At 38.8% G+C, this 20,231-nt stretch overlaps 1 protein-coding gene across 1 annotated transcript in view; it reads right to left on the minus strand.

The window, feature by feature from the left end:
- The window catches only part of trpc7b (transient receptor potential cation channel, subfamily C, member 7b), a 56,058-nt gene that overhangs the window by 25,851 nt on the left and 9,976 nt on the right, over nucleotides 1-20,231 (minus strand). Inside the window, exons 3-6 of the mRNA XM_084947321.1 lie at nucleotides 17,303-17,485; nucleotides 11,152-11,316; nucleotides 3,753-3,969; nucleotides 2,215-2,448 (exon numbers count right to left, since the gene is read on the minus strand). Coding sequence (XP_084803447.1) covers nucleotides 2,215-2,448; nucleotides 3,753-3,969; nucleotides 11,152-11,316; nucleotides 17,303-17,485 — 799 coding nt within the window. The remainder of the gene's footprint in view (nucleotides 1-2,214; nucleotides 2,449-3,752; nucleotides 3,970-11,151; nucleotides 11,317-17,302; nucleotides 17,486-20,231) is intronic.

A 20,231-nucleotide genomic window follows, 5' to 3' on the forward strand; every position in this document is an offset into this window, starting at 1 on the left:
GAGAAGTAAGGACACATAGGAAATAACTGAGATATCAAAGGAGACTGATGTGGCTAGGTGGCAATGTAAGATACAAGAGAGATGAGTCAAATAAAAGAAAAGGAGCTTCCATTTCACTATTTTATCAAAATCATTAGTATAACATTTTCACACCTTTACAGATATTGGGACATTTAGGGGAAGGTTTATGAGGATTATATGTGAGAGTGCAGTAATAGAACCTTTATCGATTTATTGATATGTCATGACAGAGTCAGGCCACCAGATGACAGCACTGATGAAGGTTCTATTAGTGGACCGCTAAGTGCACAGTGCAGTGGGCTGCAGCCTGTGGCAGGGTTTGCTATGGTGGAGGCATGTTTTTGTCCTGGTGTTTAACTGAATGCATGCTTATCATTCAGGGATTAAGGATAATGTCGATTTTTTTGTCATTCTTTTTTTTTACTCATTCTGGTCATCTGACTGCAGTAGCATGTGTGTAGCAGCAAATCAAGCATTGCAGGGATTGTTTTATTACTGTGAAGATCTCCAGGTGACAACCCCACTTCTGAAGGAGTAGTGATATTGCATAAAATGTAATTAAAAAGAGAACTAACCCAGATTTTATTCACAACAGAACAAACAAAACATATCAAATTTTAGAGAGAGAAAATGCAGTGTTTTAGAAAAAATATTAGCTCTTTTTGAATTTGATGCCAACAAACATGGCTCAAAAAAGCTGAGACGGGGTGATGTTTACCACTGTGTTGCATCCACTCTTCTTTTAACAAGTAAACATCTGGTAACTGACAAGACCAGTTTTCTGTTCCACGATGTGCCAAGTTTTTTCAGTTCCTGAATGGTCTGTACTACAGAGGGTTGAGTTCAGCATCTGGATTCGTCTACTATGAAGTTGTAATAGCTTTAATATTCTCTCTCATAAATATGTAAGGCCTTCCCTGAAATAAGATGTCATCTAGATCAGCGGTCCCCAACCTTTTTTGCGCCACGGACCGGTTTATGTCCGACAATATTTTCACGGACCAGCCTTTAAGGTGTCGCGGATAAATACAACAAAATAAAACTAGTACCAGTACCGAAAAAAAGAAGATTTATTCATAACACACGTGAAAAGACCCAGGAAAACCAAGTTAACGATAAAAACGATGACAAAATAACGCTGAAAACCGATAAAACCCCTGAAAACCATACATTTCACACCTGAGCCTCAACTCTCGCGGCCCGGTACCAAACGACTCACGGACCGGTACCGGTCCGAGGCCCGGGGGTTGGGGACCGCTGATCTAGATGGCAGCATATGTTGATTTAAAACCTGTATATACCTTTTAGGACTGATGGTGCCTTTCCAGATGTGCAGGTTGCCAGTACCACAACTAAAGCAACCTCATACCATCAGAGATGTTCATTTTAAGTTCACTTTGGTCCAGACAAGATGGCACATTTATTCACATATTGCTTCTTCTTTGCACGACAGACCTTTAACCTGTATTGTAGTTGGCTATGCATGAGCATGTCATGATTTCCATGGCAGAATCACACCTTGTTTGAATGCAGTGCTGCCTGAGGGGCTGAAGATCACAGGCATTCCAATATTGATTTTCAGCCTTATCTCTGATTCTTCCAGACTCTCTGACTCCTTTGATTAGATATTCGACATCTTCACAATTTTCCACAGGGGAGCATTATTCTGATATTGTTCTACAATTTGTAGATGTGTTTGGTTTTTTTGCAGATTGGTGAACCTCTGCTCATCTTCTGAGAAACTCTGCCTTCATAAGATGCTCTGTTTATACCCACTCATGTTGCTGACCTGTCGCCAGTTACCCTAATTAGATGCAAAATGCTCCTCAAGCTGTTTCTTTTTACAACCACTTCCCTTTTCAGCCTTTTTGTTACCCCCTGTCAAATCTTCTTTTGATGGTGCCATCAAATTCAAAATGAGCCAATATGTTTTGGAAAATGGCTGCGGATCTAAAGAAATACATTTTCAGCTTCACGTATCATGCGCAGTCCTGGTTTCTGTAATTAATGGCGTTTTTGCACCCATCTAATTTGCTATTCCTTATCAGTGACTGATGTAGCTCAACACTGATTCAAGCACCTCTATATAATATTGGCCTTTTCTTGCAAACATGACATCTTAGTCTGATCAAGCAATCTTTAAAAAATGTAGCTTATATTTAACTTATATGATTGTTTTTATTGACTACTTACCGTAAGTGAAATAAGCCACTTCATCAGGCAGTGAGGCGTTGCTGAGGTCGTCATCTGGTACATGCATGTCCACATATTGCTGGGCCTTGGATGCCTTTAGGAATGCCATGAAGCGTGCCGTGAAGGATGCCACGAAGATGGATAACATACCAAAGTCCAAAACATTCCAAAGGTGCATGACATACTCCCTGGGTCCGTCACTCCAGATCTCCTTGCACTCTGACCAAATCATGCCTGAACATAAAAGACACATATAGACAGAAATAACACAAAAATAAGGAGGCCGTTGCCAGCACTTATATAGGGATGCATAAATGAAGCACGTACAAACAGATGTCGACAACAAAGCTTGTAATTGAAAATGAACCACTCAGACGTGTGGCACTTACAGATCAGGTGGATGCAAACACATAAACACTCCATTCTCTATTTGGAGCCAAAACACAGTTAAAATTGCCTAGAGAGAAGGCGCCCTGATCAGTATCATCTCTCTAACAATTACTGGGCCTTCAAAGCATGCTACTGGAATTACAATTACCACATCTAACTAAGCCACCACTCAATGCACACACATACACTCACAGATTCATGTAGATAAACAGTCACATGTGCAGCGGCTGCTAAAAATTTACTGTAGATGGGGAAAAAAATGATGCCATTACATATAAACAAATAAAAACACAGGCACATGTACACCAACATACACAGACCACACACATAATATTGTTATAAGTGTGTGTATGAGCGGAAGCAGATGGGAAGCAGCTGAGCTCTGACAGATACTGCTGTGGGCTATTTATCCACCAAGTTTGTCTTTGTCTGCCTGTCTGTCACCCTCTTCTATCTCCTTCGATTCCTCACGCCTGCCTTCCTGTATTCCACGCACACACCCTACTCTGCTTTCTTTTGTCGCCCTCAACTACTCCCAACTTTCCTTCCATTTTTCTTTCATTCTGTTTCTCCCTCTTATATTTCCTCTGCACAGCCTCCCAGGTCAACCTCCCAATTTCCCTCCAGGTTATCGTTAGGACTCAGCGGGGGCTACTGTCTGTGCTGTACCAACCAGAAAATTTCTTTTTGATCTTCGGAGGATAAAAGAGCATGATTTGTTGTGTTGCTGTAACCTTGGCTTTCATTCACTTGGCTGGTAGGGCACTGTATTAAACTTGAATTATACCTCATATCAAAGGCGGGCAAAAAGTTTTCTGACTATTTCCAGACTGTTTACTGATTTATGGTGCAGGTGTATGTAGAAAAAAACTTGAAAAGAAACTTTGGATTAGCATAGAAAAATGTGCAAACCTAGGACAAAGTATATTCATGGTTAATAACATAATAAAGTGCACGCATTACAAAAAAGAACACGCTTAGCTGTGCCTTGCTTACTTGGCACATCAAGGTTATTTTTTATCACGTTGGACAATCTGCTTTGACAGGGACAATCTATTCTAATCTAATCAACTGATGTGCATTTTAATTGGCTGTAACTGTGCAGAGCCACACTGTGTGTGTATGATTTGATTGAAAGGGTGACTTACCCAATACCCACTTCATTATCAACATCTCTGTCCAGGAAAACTGGGTGGTTTTGACCCTGAACACCTGTCGAGGATGGTCTGTGATGGTCTCGTTGGGAAGGTTCTTTACTCCTTCAAAGCGGTCGGAAGCATTGACGACCAGGAGACCCAGGAAGATGGTGAAGGAGACAGCGTGAGCCACAAACTTCATGAAGGGGCTTCGCAGGATCTGACCAAGCTGGAAGTGAAAAAATTTAGGAACTAACGCAATGTATGTTCCAATGTGTTTATTAAGAATCAATTATGGTAATATAGATATAGATTAACAATATCAATTTAAATTTGCATTTACTGATCAGAAAACAAATTGTTAAAAACAAAAACAGTGGGGTATTGACACATTAAGCAAAATTTCACCATCTATCTGTGATTACAATAGCCAACAAATTCTGTTTTTGTCACGGACCCGGTTCCGGGGACTCGGGGTCCGTGAACAGTGTGGACCTTTATTATTATTATTATTATTGGATGTTTGTTTGCTGCACTGTGTTCCATGCTGGTGTGTGTGTGTATGTGTGTGTGGCTGGAGGATGAAGGACAGCCACCTGCAGGCCTGATGGGTGTGGCCCTGCCAGCTGCTGGTCAAGCCTAGGTTCCCACACACCTGCTTCTGATCAGGCTCGTCGGGGGAGCTACTTAACAGAGTGATGGAGCTTCCTCCGGCGCAGGATCGTTGAGTTAGACTCCATGTCAGTGTCTCAAGTACTGTTAAGTGTATGCCTGCTGGAGTTGGTGCCATAACGGCTGCGTCTGTTGTTTTTTCCTCAGGAGAGCGGAACACGGGACTGCAGGACGCACGGGGTGTGCGTAGGCACAGGAGCAGAGAGCACGGAATACCAGCACTTGGGAGAAGGCACAACACAGGAGTTGAGGGAGCACTCTGGAGACTTATTGCGTGGTGTACATTTACCCCCACTGTAAATAAATGCACTGTTCATTGCACTAAGTCCAGTGTTTGGGTCCTTTCTCCAACATACCCCACAGCTTGCCCTGGCAAACCGTGACAGTTTTACAGTAAAGAAACATGTTTGAGTGCTTTTTGGACAGACAAAATTGCAGCCAAGCACAACATCTGCTTTTATTTACTGAGATGAATCATGCTTTCTGCAGAGTTCCTGAGATTTTGGTCCTCAGAGAGAGCAAAAAATGCTGCAAAGCACCACTACACCACCATTTTAGCAGACAAACAGCAGCTGTTGTAATTCATGAATGTGCGAGATCCCAACATTTGCTACTCTCTGAACCTGCTGTGTTCAATATTAACTACCCACAGGATATCTCTACTCTCTGCATGAACAATAATACATCAGATTCAGTAGCTCTTCCCATGCCACACACACACTGCTAAATCATGGGGGAAGAGGTTGTCTGGTAATTTTTAACCTTGCAAAACCTCCTTTAAACCTCTTCATGACACCTTCATCCCTCCCAGCATCTGTCCCAATCCATTTCACTCCTCAGGTTAAATAAGATGGTCATCTCAGATCAGACCTTCTGCTGCGTGGCGACTGCAGACTCCATGGGTTTCTTTAGTGTGATGGTGACAAGAGCTTGTCTCCTCCAACAAAATGGCAGCTGCTAGCAGGAGGTATGTGCAGATTAAATAAGTAGAAGCCTGGTGTGAAAATCATCTAAAGCCAGGACGGATCTTCTTTTTCTCTTATTATAAGGTATTTTTTACCTGGGAGAATACATAATGTTTCTTAAGTGTAATCAAAATGTTCTAAAATTTAGCCCAGATGTCAATAAAGATCACTTGTGATTTCATCTCAAACCTGCACAGACAGCAAACTAGAACTTCTTTTTAAAACTGATGTGTATTACCCACGAAGGTCCACTGCTGGTGTTGATAGCTGGACTTCTTACCACGACCAAGCAGCTGAGAGCAGTTTTTAGCTGAAGGTTCAGTGCTTTAGATGAGGAAAGAGATCTGAAGGATGCTTTTTCTCCCCCAAACATTCACAGGGTTCTGCACCGTGAACTGATCCCTCAGGGAGATGCTGTCAATGTGGAGCTTTACTGTAACGTCTACTAAAAACACACTGAAAATGCAAATAAGATTTTTGGCCACAGCCACATAATCTTTACTCGCTGTCAACAGTTCTTTAAGTCCTGTTCTGGGTTCTTTTTTGACCTCCTGGATGCGTCACAGATGAAGTCTCTATTTGTGGAGATGGTGATTCACTGGAGTCTCAAAGCCTTAAAAAGTGGCTTTGTAACCCTTTCCAGACTGCTAGATGTCAATGACTTTGCTTCTCATCAGTTTTTGAGTTTTTTTAGATCGTGGCACGATGTGTTGCTTTTTGAGATCTTTGGTCCGGTTTTACTTTGTCAGACAGGGGTCGCAGTAGCTCAGGAGGTAGAGCAGAAGATGATCAGAGGATTGGCTGCACCAGTCTGCGTGTTAAAGTATCCATAGGCAAAATACAGTTGCTCTCTGATGCACTCACTGGAGTGTGAATGTTAGATATAAAGCACTTAAGTAATCAGTAATCAGGCACGGACTGGTGAAATTGAACTCAGCTTTCAAAAAAAAATGGTTAATCACAGTTAATTCATAATTTAAAAAGGACAGTTTTTTTGCCTAATAAATGAAATGATTATTTACAAACTACATTTTTTATTTATTTGGGGTCTCTTTATCCAACATCAAAATTATTTGATGATTTGAAACATTAACATTTATATATCAGTAATATACAGAAACAAAGACACCAGGAAGGGGGCAAACACCTTCTGTAAAACACCTAACCTTTTTTCACAGCACCATGGCATCCACTTAGAGGTGCAAGAGAAAACGATCTTGAAGCAAAAATGGCAATGCTTTTGATTTTTTTTCTGGAAATTTCCTGGAACTTTTTGAAATTCTTGTAAAGAAAGACTATGAATAATTTATAAATTTACACCCATCTAATCAATTCAGGGTCACTAGATAGACTAGAGCCTATCCCAGCAACCAAAGGAAAAGAGGGAAGGTTACACCCTGGACAGGTCATCAGCCTGTCGCAGAGCTAACAGAGAGAGACAGACAACCATTCACACTCACATTCACACATATGGGCACTTCAGAATCTCTAATTAACCTAACCTTACTAACTGCATGTCTTTGGACTGTGGGAGGAAGCTGGAGTGCCCGGAGTGAACCCACAGCCACATGAAAAGATCTTATTTTTTCCTAAAATATATTAAATACACTGCATGCTTTGGGTTAACTATATAATCATATAGAGGACCTTTACTAATGTGTACATTTTCATGTCTTTCACTCTATACTCTATAATTCAAACTAAAGAGATATTTCCAGCAATGCAAACTACATTGCATTCTGGTTAGTGAGCCTTAATATATACAATATTAATCAAATAACTTCCTCATGTTATATTGGACTGAAGTAAATATTTGAAAGAATATGCTCAGTGCTTGGAGGTAAAATAAATGAAGTCTGCTATGTTGCTTGCTTTACCCTGACCTACATTAGCTGTAAAAAAAAAAGAAACCTGTCCTTTGTATACTGATAAGGATTTTCTTTGGTACTGGCTTCGATTTGAATCTCCCATGAGACAAAAAGAGGCCAAGAAAAGCTAGGACGGAAACAAAAAATCTCAAAGTGTGTCCAAAATTTTAAAACCGCAGGCAGCCGTGTCAGAGATAGCATGCAAAAATATATTTCAGCCAATTAAATAGATGATGGACTGCAGAAAAGTAATTAATGAAAAAATAATTACTTAATATCGGCGCAACATGTAGCATTTGGAAATGTCAGCGTATCATTGCCAAATTGATTGTCATCATCGGTATAATTATCATTAATAAAGAGCCTCGTCATGCCTGAAGTACTCTGTGAAAATAGGGACGAGGTTTACCATAGTTTCAGAATCATAAGCTTTCCTTACACATACTGTTACCTTTTCACTATAAATCTGCAAAGTTAGTGATACAAATGAATCCTTGACTAACATGTGAAACTTGGTTCATCAAGTCTCCAAGGCAATTTTCCTCTTCATCATTTGTTCTCTTTTTCTGACTTTTTATCTATTTTCAGTTACTCGGCTGAAAAATGTCACGTCACTCACCATATTTTAACCTCTTCAATCAATAAGAAGCATTCTATCTCTGATCGCACATCTGCTTTTCATCACTTCTGAAGCATATCGCTGCTATTTTTCACCCAAAGAGGATTTTCAAAGCAATTACAGTATCCATGTTTTTTATGCCTGCTCTCAATGACTTACTACTTCTGTTACAGGAACAAAAACACCGTCTTTATCGCCCCAGGCTGATTTGAAATGTAATATGATGTGGGATTTTAATAATTGTGTGTTGTAGTGTTGTAAAATGGGGCATATTATGGGCTGTAAAAAACAAGCAATTGATGAGATGAGATGAGAAGAACTAGATGATTAGCTGCAGGTGCAGGAGGCTACACTAAACACAATCAACCAGAACACATCAAAGCTTTCTCTCTGCATTTGTCTGTCGAACTGTATTTTTGTTCTGATTTACACTGTCTTTATCTATTTCATTATCAAATCCATTCTACTTTTTGTTTCTGATGAGCTGCGGTCACATGGTCACAAAGCATGCATAAACATCTGTTTTGTCTCTTGGTTATTTTTTTGATTAGGCTGCTTTTATTATTCTACCCTCTGTAGTTTTGCTTTATCAACATCACACATGTCCCTGGTCTCTTAAAACAACATGCACATTAAAGAAAGAAATAAACGTGACACAGCAACAGACACAGTAATAGCACAAGTATAAGCTGTGCATCCTATATTTGCTTCTCTGCCCTGTTTCTTTTTCTCAGCTGTCTCTCACGTGACACGAAACGTCAGGCTGTCACATGCAGTGTCATGATTTGGTTGATTCATAATTAGATATAATCACACATCCACACATATGCACACGTGTGAATACGCACACAGAAACGCACACATTAACATAACACAAGTGTTTTTTGCGACTAGTGCTTCATGATTGGTGGATAACCTGTCACGGCGAGTGAGATGAGCCGTGTGGAAATAATAAAGGAGGATCCAATTGCAGGCAGTAGCAAAGGTGTGAAGGTGGTTTATTGAACACGAAATATAAATAGACAAACGGCAACTGGAGAATGAACTAAACTATACTGGGAACAACTAACTACTGAACATGAACCAGAACACGAACCTGAACATGAAGGAAGGTAGACTATGGTACATGATGATGACAGCGGGGAGAACACACGAGTGGAACATGGAAAGTACACAGACGGACCAGCGACTACTACAACAGAAGACATGACTTAAATACACTCAGAGAAACACAGGGAGATTACACACAGGTGGGAGTAATAAACGAGACGAGACAAGAGAAGTAAAACTGAACACACTCACATGAGACGCAGACCTTCACAATAAAACAGGAAACAAGAAACCATCACACAAAGACGCAGACTCGACACTGAGAGGCAGATAGAATATAACACGTGGAACTCAAACAATACATGAGATAACAAATCCTTAAACGCTGATAAACAGAAACATGAAACTCTAATAATAATCATCATCACCAACACAAGCACTACAAGAGAATAAGAAAACAATCCATAATGCAAAAAACACACCTAACATGACAACTCAAAATACTGGGTCAAACTGACCCAGAACCGTGACATAACCTCTAAGTGTTATGGTTCTCCATCTTCTCATGCACGGCTAACATCCGGTGCTCTCTCTCTCTCGCTCTCTCTTAGTCTACAAAACGACTAATTCATCAGTCACGCCTACCATGAACTGCTCAAAGGTCCTCAAACCTGAGTGCAGACACACACACACACACACACACACACACACACACACACCACTTGGTGATGATGAGGTGCAGGATTATTCAGGTTGATGAGAAGATTTGCATAACCGCTTGCTCAGCTCCTGTGTCTGAGTGTGGCCGATGTCATATTGTGTCACTTTAGAAATTACAATCTGCTTGATGAGAATGAAGAAAATGTCAGAAAATGTCCCACATGCCCTATAATCAAACAGTTATTATATTGTGTTCTGAAACTGTAAATCTGTAAGTTTTGACATTTAATTTGGCCATATTTTTAGAGTCTAGTGCATATATATTCCTGTAATTACTCTAACAAGGTTATAAGGTTTGTATCATTTATAGTAGAACCATATTTAGTATTTAAGGGAAAAAGTGGATTATTGTCTGTAGCAACAGTGTCTGTAAAAAGGCTACAACTGCAGAGATGAGGTGGAATCAAGATGACTACAGCTTAAGAAATTGGAAAAACCTATATTAAGTGCTTATTGTTTATTTGTGATGATTCTGTATAACCTAGGATTGTATTTTTATATTCAGGATAATTATAAGAATACAGGTTGTTAGTTAATAATTGGGGACTATAAAAAATCTGTCTGTAATGTTATACACAATTTAAGAAAACCTTTTTTATACTGCATGAGCTTAAAATGTCTTATAACATGCTTGGGATCTTAGCTTCATGGGTAGTAGCAATTGCATCTCTAAGATCAGTGGTTATGTCTTTACCCTTTGGCACTGTGTAAACGCAACAATGCTCAAGATGAAACAAACTTCCAAAATGTCCTTGATTTTAAGACTTGCTGGGCACCGGATGAATTTAAAAGTTCTGATACCTGAAAACATTTCGAATTAAAAGAGGTACGTTCTTTTTCACATGACTCTATCAGGGGCTGGCTCTGTGACCCAGCGTTTTGAGTTTATTTTGCTTTTTTGAGTTTCTTGTGTTAAGTTGATGATAGTAAGTTCTTGTGTTATTGTTCGCTAAGATTTAGTTGAGTTTTATTCTAGTTTTTGTTTCAGCTATGTCTCTTTGGTTATGTGTCTTGTTTCCTGTCCAGTCTGTCACGTGTTTTGTGTCACACTTCAAGTTCTGCTCAGTCTGAGAGTAGATGATGATGAAGCTAAGATTAGAATAATAAAAGCTGAGCCTAAATGTTGAGCTGAGAAGCGAGTCTGAGATGTCCTGAAATGAACTAATGCTAAGTTAATATCAAGGCCTTTGCTGTAGTTCCAACCTCAGGGCAAACTTTAGATTCTCCCCAACTTGTGGTAAGGTCATATGAGCAATAAAGAACAAAAGTGGGAATTGTGTTTCCTGGTGGGTAATGAGCCTATAAGCTGCATGAAGAGACTTCAAGTGCAATTTGAAATACTATAGTTGGCTGCAAATAATAGGTGGAACAAGAATAGAAAATAATATTTTTCTGAGAAGCAATAGTGCATAGATAGATAATATAGATAGATAATAAGTTCCCTAAACTATATGTGTGTGTTTTATTTTAACTGTAGTTTGCAATTGTGTTTTATGCATGTAGTTATCTGTTCATACCTTGCTACATGGCATTATCCAGTAGGCAATAGCCAGGAATGGGAGGCCTACAGTTACTCCCAGGACTGTCCAGCACTTCACACCAATGGACTGCTGCCTCAGGCCAGGCAGATTCTCATACCAGATAGTCAGGAGTTGCTGCTGGCAGTTTGGATGAGCAACAAACTGAAACAGAAGAAAATAAACAAGAAACTTAAATCAGTGGAGAACAAAGGAAGATGAGACAGTTTGGGTACAGGGCAAGGATGGTTAAAGGATGAGAAAGACAAACAGGAAAGGGCGAGTGGTGCTAAAAGCAAACAGCTAGTGATGCCAGGATTTTCAAGGAACAACTCACACTAGCTTCATATGACAAAAAGCTGCTTACATGGTTACTCTTTTTTATTGAAGAATATGCATAGAAAATACTACTATATTTTTGTTACTGAGAGGCCGAATAGAAGTATAGACGTTTTACATTAAGGCAGGTCATCTTTAATTTAAACCAGAAACAAACCTTGAATATTTTTCTCCAACTTTAGACATGACTCTACTTTGTTTTGTTTGTTTTATTAGCACACAAAGAAGATGACTATAACTAAAAACGATATTTCAAATATAAAAAATATGCTACCCAGGCACACACAAGTGGCCAACACTGATCCTTTGGTTAAAGTGGAAAACCCAAATTTAGATGCATTGGGAAAAAGGGATATCTAAGAGTGAACAAAGTGTTCGTAAATATCTAAAATAGCAGTCGGTTAAAGTCCCAAGAAAGCAGCAGCAAAGCATTCCTGTGTGAATGTCTTTCAAGCTTTTAATAAATTTCCTCTGCCAGTATGTGTTCTTGGTATGTTACATCTTTAATGGATGGAATAAAAAGATGGTTTCAAGCAATGGGTCTTGAAAATAAAGAAAGTAGGAACATTGTAAGACATGAAATGTTTTTTTGCCTCAATATCATGAATTGATGGAAATTATGTGTCTTTCAAAGATTTTTTAATCCTTATTATCTTAGTGAAAGAAAGGATATAATGATAAATAGAAAGTTGAGTGAGAGTCAAAAGAAGTCGCTGTAGCCCACGTGTTTTGTGCGCTTAACATTCAGTCACCAAGTCAAATTTTTACAACATGTAAGCTAATATAAACCCCAAAAACCCAAACTGAAAATGTCATTTGAACCAGCACTTTTGACACATGCATTTGTATACACTATTTACAATCTATCACAGCTGGGCTAATTGCTGTGTAACACATATATCTGACATTTAAAACCATAAAACAAGGCAATTAAAGTCCAAAGTCCAAATATTACCTTTGACACAAGATTTACTCTAGTCTCTGAAAGACCACCTGTAGAAAGTGTATCTCAGTACGCTGGACACAAATCACTTACAGGGTTTGTGTTATATTACAGAATGGACATCAGCGAGATCAGGCCCAACATTTCGATTATTCGTATACTTTGTCTTTAAAGTGACATATGCTGAAAATCCAGTGGTAGTAAAAGGTAACAGAGACATTAATGCCTTGACGACAGATCAGAATGTTTTAAGTTACAAATATCAATTTCAAAGCAGAACCACAAAAACAATTCCACCTGGCTGTCCTGCTGCATACAATGGAAACTTGCCCATTACGGTGGGCAAATTGATTCTGTATGAAGCTGGATTGCACACTGAGCACAGAGAAGTCCTCCTGGAGTTGGCCTCTCAGGGTTTGCAGGTTTCTCAGATGACATCTGTCAGGGAATTCAGGATTTAACCCTCCTCTTTACTGAGAAATTCACACCTATTTTCAAAGAACTCAGAGCTGCTCTGAAGCCTCCCACTGTCTCTTCCATAGTGTGGCTTCCGTCTTACTGTGGACATAAAATACAGTCACTGCTTTTCCTTGGAAGAACAGTTTGAGTTCCTTACATAGTTGAAAATGTCACCAAATATGTCAACTCAAAAAGCAACTTAAAGCCAGAGTATTGATCTAACAGTCCACAATAAATGTCCTGACTTCTTCGCCTGGTTTAAAACATCAATAGAGCACCTTAAAATATGAAAACCGTCAGATTTCAGTATGCAGTGTGCAGGGTGGTCATTTTCTATCTCACGTGGATAATATGTTAAACATCCATGACTACTGTGGATGACAAAAACAGATTCTTCTCAAGCTTCATCTAAAATTCTCCTTGACATCTTTGTGGTCAGTGTCTCTCTGTGGACACAGGTGTGGAAAGCAGAGCCATGTTTTTGACCTCTTCACAACTCCAGTGAATTATCTAATCGCAAATTATCCAAAAGAAATTGTGTTATTAAGAATAGCTTGAAGGTCCAAAATTCAAGTTTATTATGATGCGCTTTCAAATAGTTCAGTGCTTATTTAATGTCCACACAGAATCTGACGGAACTGTATCAGCAAAATTGCTCTAGTCAAGCTATACACATTTCATTCTCCCACCATTCCAGCTTTTGTGCTTTCATGGTTTTTAAGCCTTTCATTTGTTATTAAAGTTCTAGAATTGATCTAAATGCAGGTCAAAATGGATGCAGACAAAGTTTAATTTAACAAGAAGGTATATCACAGGATATAGAGAAAGAAATAGGAACAGGTGGTGGTTAGCACATTGGATTAACAAAGATAGATGGAATGACGGGACTATACTTGCACAGGGGGAGATGGAAATATTTAAGCCTGGACAGCCAATGAGAAGATGGGAAAGACAAAGAAGTAAAAAAACATGGTAAAGAGACAGGTTACCAAATTAAAGAGGACACAATAAATATCAAATGTCTCAAATCCAAAAAGTGTTTTAGAGAAGGCTAAATGCTGGTGGTATTGGGGAGAAATTTCTTCAAGTCTCCCATTATGTTAAGCAAAAATGTCTGGGTTATAACCCACAGGGAAACATAAACAACAGCAAACAGGAAAATCCCCTCAGCAGGTGCAGTGGTCTGCACTTCCTTTATGGGGAATTACGGCTTTTAATTATGAAAAGTATGCATACTATACATGATACTTCAATGCAACTAAATTAACAAATGCCAAGAGGGTAAAATTGACATGATTAAATATTACATATTTGCGAAAGGGCATCTGGTGCTAATTTACTTTCCAAGTATCTCAAGTAGCTTAGTGTCCATTCTGAATATCTATTTATAGTACTTGAGTATTGTGTATTCATAAAAATCTAAATATATTACTACCTAAATGAAGTCAAGTGGCAACCTTTAATACATTTGTGTTTATGGTTTCCACTTGAATTCATTTAAAAAGAAAAATGGCAACAAGCAGGATGGAAAATCAATTTAATATACAAAGTGCAAAAGAAAGAAGGCAATAAGAAGTGGTGCATTTTCACATTAATTACAGAGTTTATTCTAAGTAAGGCAGTGATAAATGAAAGCCAGCAAAGGTATTACGACGAAGGAGAGGATGGATGTTTTTCTTCCAGCTGGAGGAAGGATGTGGACAACCAAGCAATCAATGTTCAGTCAGCAGTCAGCTAGTGGAACAATCAAACGCTGTGTTTGTGTATTGTTTTTTGTATTCACGTCTAAGATTTCAGCAACACCTCACTTCTGGTCATGTGTGCTCTCCCTCGATTTCTGTTCACTTTATTGGGTTCACCCAGTCAATCAATGCCTATCCATCACTTCACCAGTGACCCTTGATCGTCGCGTTCGAGGATCATTTATCTGAGCTGACAATTGACATTTTCTACTTCCTCCACCGATCGAAACAAACATATACAATTTGCATATGGCTGAAAAGCCTCAAACAGTAATACATACACCACCACCCGTCCAGTTACTATAGCTTACCACTGATCAGTCCATCAAACCAATAACCCTTGACATGAAAGCCTCCTGTGTCCATCTACCTGCTCTACATGCAGTCACACTCCACCTGGTTTCCATGGCAATCACACCCTCCCTCTCCTCTTGCCTGGTGTAATTAGCTGCCTGGTATTGGTCATGCTCTCTTGTAGAGGATACAAAAAAGCAGCCTGTTTAATGCCCAAAACACACGTGCGCGCGCGCGCACACACACACACACACACACACACATACAAATACATCTGTACGCACCAGGGAATTACCTGATTAAAGAAAACATGAGGCACATTAGGATCAGACAGGAACGCGTGTGAGTGAGAGAGAATGGCAGGGCCAAATGGGGAAAAGGGATTTGGTTTGACATTTTCCTGAGCACCTCTGCACAGCAGGGATTAACTTTTACACACAGGCCAATGAGTTGTTTACAAAAGGGTCCTGTGAGTCCACATTCACAACAACACTCAAGCATACTGTACTGGAAATATACTTTTATATGCACAAACAGATCAGAGAAACTAGCTTAGTTAGAAACAAGTCTGGTTTCATGTTAAACTGCAATAAATAATGTATTTCTATCCAGGCCATAGGAATTAAAGGTAGTGTGTTGCATTTGTTTGAATCATATCTGTCTAATAGAATCCACTTTGCTCATGTAAATAAGGAGTCTTCTTTACACAACTACACACACTAACGTTTATTATGGATTTCCACACGGTTCCTTGCTAGGACTAATTCTGTTTACTTTACTCATACGTCCCTTAGGCAGTATCATTAGAAGGCATAGTATACATTTTTATGCTATGCAGATGATACCCAGCTTTATCTATATATGATGCCACACACCAGTTAGTTAGCAATGTCTTAAAGACATGAAAACCTTGATGACCTCTGAAGTTTCTGCTTCTAAATTCAGATAAAACAGGGGTAATTGTACTTGGCCCTAAAAATCTTAGAAACGTGGTGTATAACCAGATACTCTGGATACAATTACCTTGGCATTAAGTAACAGAAAGAGGAATCTTGAAACCAATATTTTCACCAGGATTTGTTCTTAAATGTCCATATTAAACAAATATGCAGGACTTTCTTGCATTTGTACAAATATCTCTAAAATTGGAAACATCCTGTCTTAGAGTGGTACTGAAAAGCTAGTTCATGCATTTATTATATCTGGACTATTCTAATTCATTATTATCGGCTGTTCTAAAACCTCTCTGAATTTCAATTTATCCAAATTGCTGCTGTGAGAGTACTGACAGGAACTAGAAAGAGAAAGCAGATTTCTCCCATATTGGCTTCTATTCACTGGCTCCCTGTTAAAGACAGAATCGAATTTATAGTCCTGGACCTCACATACAAGGTCTTAAATGTTCAGGCCCCTCATAATACAATATCACGCCAACAGCGCACTTTGCTCTAAGACTGCTGGCTTACTTGTAGTTCCTAGTGCTTGGTCATAGGGGGTTGTCTGACTATTTCTTTGATCCGTAACTTAAAATAAAAAGCGCTTTGAGGCGACTGTTGTTGCAATTTGGAACTATATAAATAAAATTTGATTTAGCCGAACTGACAAATCTGCACTTATATTAATGTGTCCATGTTAACACAACAACTAAAAAGTATGTGGCGAGTCTCATTCCATTTTTATTTTTTTAACTTCTGGTCCCAGGTCTCTGTGAAATTTCCTTTTGCAATACCCTAGTCGATCTGAAAAGACATGGGCAGTGCTGATAATACTCGAATTCCTATGTGTGTGTAATAACCTTAATGGAAATGTACAGGTCCAAAAGGTCAAAGTTACAAAGCAGTCAAAGTTATTATACAACAAAACTGTCTTCTTCCAAACAACAAATGGACCTTAAAGTTGAAATGACGAGAGGATTATTGGTCATGTTTTCTTGCGTGGTCCCATGTGTGTTATGGATTTTTGGAACTGTAAAGACCCAAAAAATGAACTCCAATGATATCTCAGATGTACTGCCCTTTCGAAAAGGTTAAAGAAAAAGAAGTTGACATAGTACATGAACACCAGTATTAGGTGTCACAGTCAAACACACTGTGTGACAAGCCTCTTCACCTTTAGAGACCTATAAAGCTGCTGAGACAAACAATTACCGTTTTTTCTCGCAGTCTTTTGTATTATGTTGACATTTTGTTTAGTTATTACTTACAGAAAATGTTTTCACAGTTCCTGCAAAAATAATTTAATCCCACAAAAAAGGCATTACATACTGCATTGCTAATTCTTTGAATAATTTTTACACTAATTTTTAATGTTGCAAATTAATGCAATTTGTAAAAATCGTTACATTTTTTAACGAGCTAATCGGTTTTTGTCTTACCTTCTTGACTTCATATTTGATAGCCAGTTTGACACGGCTGAGGCAGGGACGGTTGTAGGGACTCGGTGGGCACTGATCCACGTCGCCATTCAAAATCGCCTCAACTTCCTCTGTGTCCCGACAAAGGTCCAACACACCCACCACAAAGTCTTTACACTGCATGGACAGCTTACGGTAGTCATTCTGCATGAGAGTGGACGATGTGAATGTATTTCAGAAGGGAGGAAAGAAAGAAAATATTTTATTTTAATTTTCACATAGGTGTTAAATGGTAAATGGCCTGTATTTGTATAGCACTTTGCTAGTCCCTAAGGACCCCAAAGTGCTTTACACAACCAGTCATCCACCCATTCACACACATATTCACACACTGGTGATGGCAAGCTATATTGTAGCCACAGCCACCCTGGGGCGCACTGACAGAGGCGAGGCTGCCGGACACTGGCGCCACCGGGCCCTCTGACCAGGTGTTACAAATAGATGCAGAAAATGTACAATTCTTCACAGCCTGAGAATCATCCCTGTCCCTACATAATAATCACCCGCCTCTTTTTGTGTTTTCTCAGGTAGTTAGAAATCTTTTACAATGTTTAACAATGGCTTGTTAGCATTGTGTCTTTTGGCTTGAACTGGCTTTTCCTACCTTTTCACACAGAAAAACAAAAAACATAAAACATTTGCTGTTATAATAGATTAATAGATACAATTATAAAAGATTGAAAAATCTTCAGTTTGTTTTTGTATGAATAAAAAAAACAATTATCGAGCTAAGATTCTGTGGGACTTCCAGATACAGATGGACAAAATGGTGGTGGCTAACCAACCGGACAAATAGAAGAAAACGGCTGTAGCGATCAATGTAGCAGTTCCGAATGACAGCAACATCAGGAAGAAGGAACGCGAGAAGCTCGAGAAATATGAAGGGCTCAGAGAAGAACTCCAGAACATGTGGAGGGTGAAGATAACGGTGGTCCCAGTGGTAATCGGAGCACTAGGTGCAGAGACTCCAAAGCTAGGTGAGTGGCTCCAGCAGATCCCAGGAACAACATCAAAGATCCTCTGTCCAGAAGAGCACAGTCCTGGGAACAGCTAAGATACTGCGCAGGACCCTCAAGCTCCCAGGCCTCTGGCAGAGGACCTGAGGTTGAAGAATAGACCGCCCGCAGGGGCGAGAGGGGATTTATATATATATATATATATAAAAATAATGGTCCTCAAACAACTGAATGAAGGCATCTCGATGTTTCCTTTTGCAGTATCATTTTTTGAAATGCTCAGTCAGTACCTTCCCACGCATCTGATTTTACTTGTACACAATTCTGCCAAAAAACAACAGAATTCTTCTAAATAAATCCCCAACATTTCAATTTTATTTCAGATAAGACTAAAAAGTTAAAAACAGAACAGAAGAAGAGCATAAATGAGGATAAAGTAGGCCAATCCACTCCTTTAATCTGTTCTTTCAGTGAACATACTGTGCTGCCCCAGCTGGGAAGCAGCAACAGAATGCTCTAGATGTGGCACAATGATAGAAAAGTTATTACTGTACTTTCTTACATAGCAGTTGTGGATGGATGTCTTTTTTCAGTGTTTTCAAAAGTCACTTCAAAAATTATGAACTCAGCTCAGATAAAGCTGAATTCATGAATTTCCTAAAGCTGCTAAACCCTAATAACTGTGTAATTACACTAAATGAATACTTTTTTTATTTTTATTTTTTATTTTTATTTTTTTTAACTTTCAGTTGCAGTTTATTACAAACTGAAACAATTTATTAAAAGCTTCGTTAAAATGAGCACAATTGATTCGTTCAATAAAAGTTCAAGTTTCAATCTCTTACCCCGTGGCTCTCACTGTGCACTCTTAGCTTTCTTTCTATCAACCACTTTTGCTTGATTCTGTTTAGCAACAGTTGGTTGAACAGGAAGCAGTCAGCAGGCTGGAGCTTCTGGCAGATTTAGAGTCCCTGAGGAATGATTATCATTATGCATTCACCGCCATGTTTGTGCTCTGCTCAAGCAAACTATTACACCGTGTTGAGGCAAAAGCTTTTACATTGTTCTTTTTAGTAAAATAATTAGCATTAAACACAGTAGGAAATTATCATCTCCCCTTTCTCAACTTTCTTTCAGTGCATCTTTTTAAGCAGGTAGCATAAAGTACTTATGTGTATGTCTGTGCCTTATATTAATATACATACTTATCAAGAACATCATTTATATTCCTCCACAGTTTGGTCTTTTTAGCACAACTTGGACAGTGTCAGTCTTGAATATAAAACTGTGACCTTCCTTCCGTACAATCCATGTGTTCACATTCTTAAACCCCATTCAGCTACAAAATATCAATACATTTTCAAATTTGGTCCATGTTGCTTACATTTATAATTTAAAAAAATAAAAGAAGCCAACCCTTTGGCAACAAGAAATAAAAGTGTTTTTTTTTTTCCTCTTTCAGGCTGCTAGATGAAAGAAATCAATTACTATCTCAAACCTATTCAAAGACAGGACTTCAGGCTATAAGAAGTACAAAAATATTTTCTTAAACAGTGGTATTTTTATTGCTAAACAGACATCAAAAATGCACACACATAGATAGTACACATGCATGAAAATCCAATCATGTTGTGTGGGTTTTTACCTTGACAACTGAGACTGAGGACAGTGTTGTGAGATTGAAATTGGAGACAGAGCGGTGTGAAACCGAGTGAGAATGGTTACAGATGAGTGAACTGAGGGGTACGCGAAAAGAGAGAGAGTGAGAGAGAGAGAGAGAGTGTCAAATGTGACACAATCAGAGAGAGACAGAGAGGGGACAGGAGAGGTAATGTAATGTAAGATGGAGGCACTCTCCTTCTTGTTGTCTTTTGTCTCAGTTTTGCTCAATATTTCATTATTTTTTAAAAAAACATGCAAAATTATATTTCAAA

The sequence above is a fragment of the Perissodus microlepis genome, chromosome 2 (assembly GCF_051167445.1).
Source record: "Perissodus microlepis isolate ML-2025 ecotype Zambia chromosome 2, ASM5116744v1, whole genome shotgun sequence".
NCBI lineage: Eukaryota > Metazoa > Chordata > Actinopteri > Cichliformes > Cichlidae > Perissodus > Perissodus microlepis.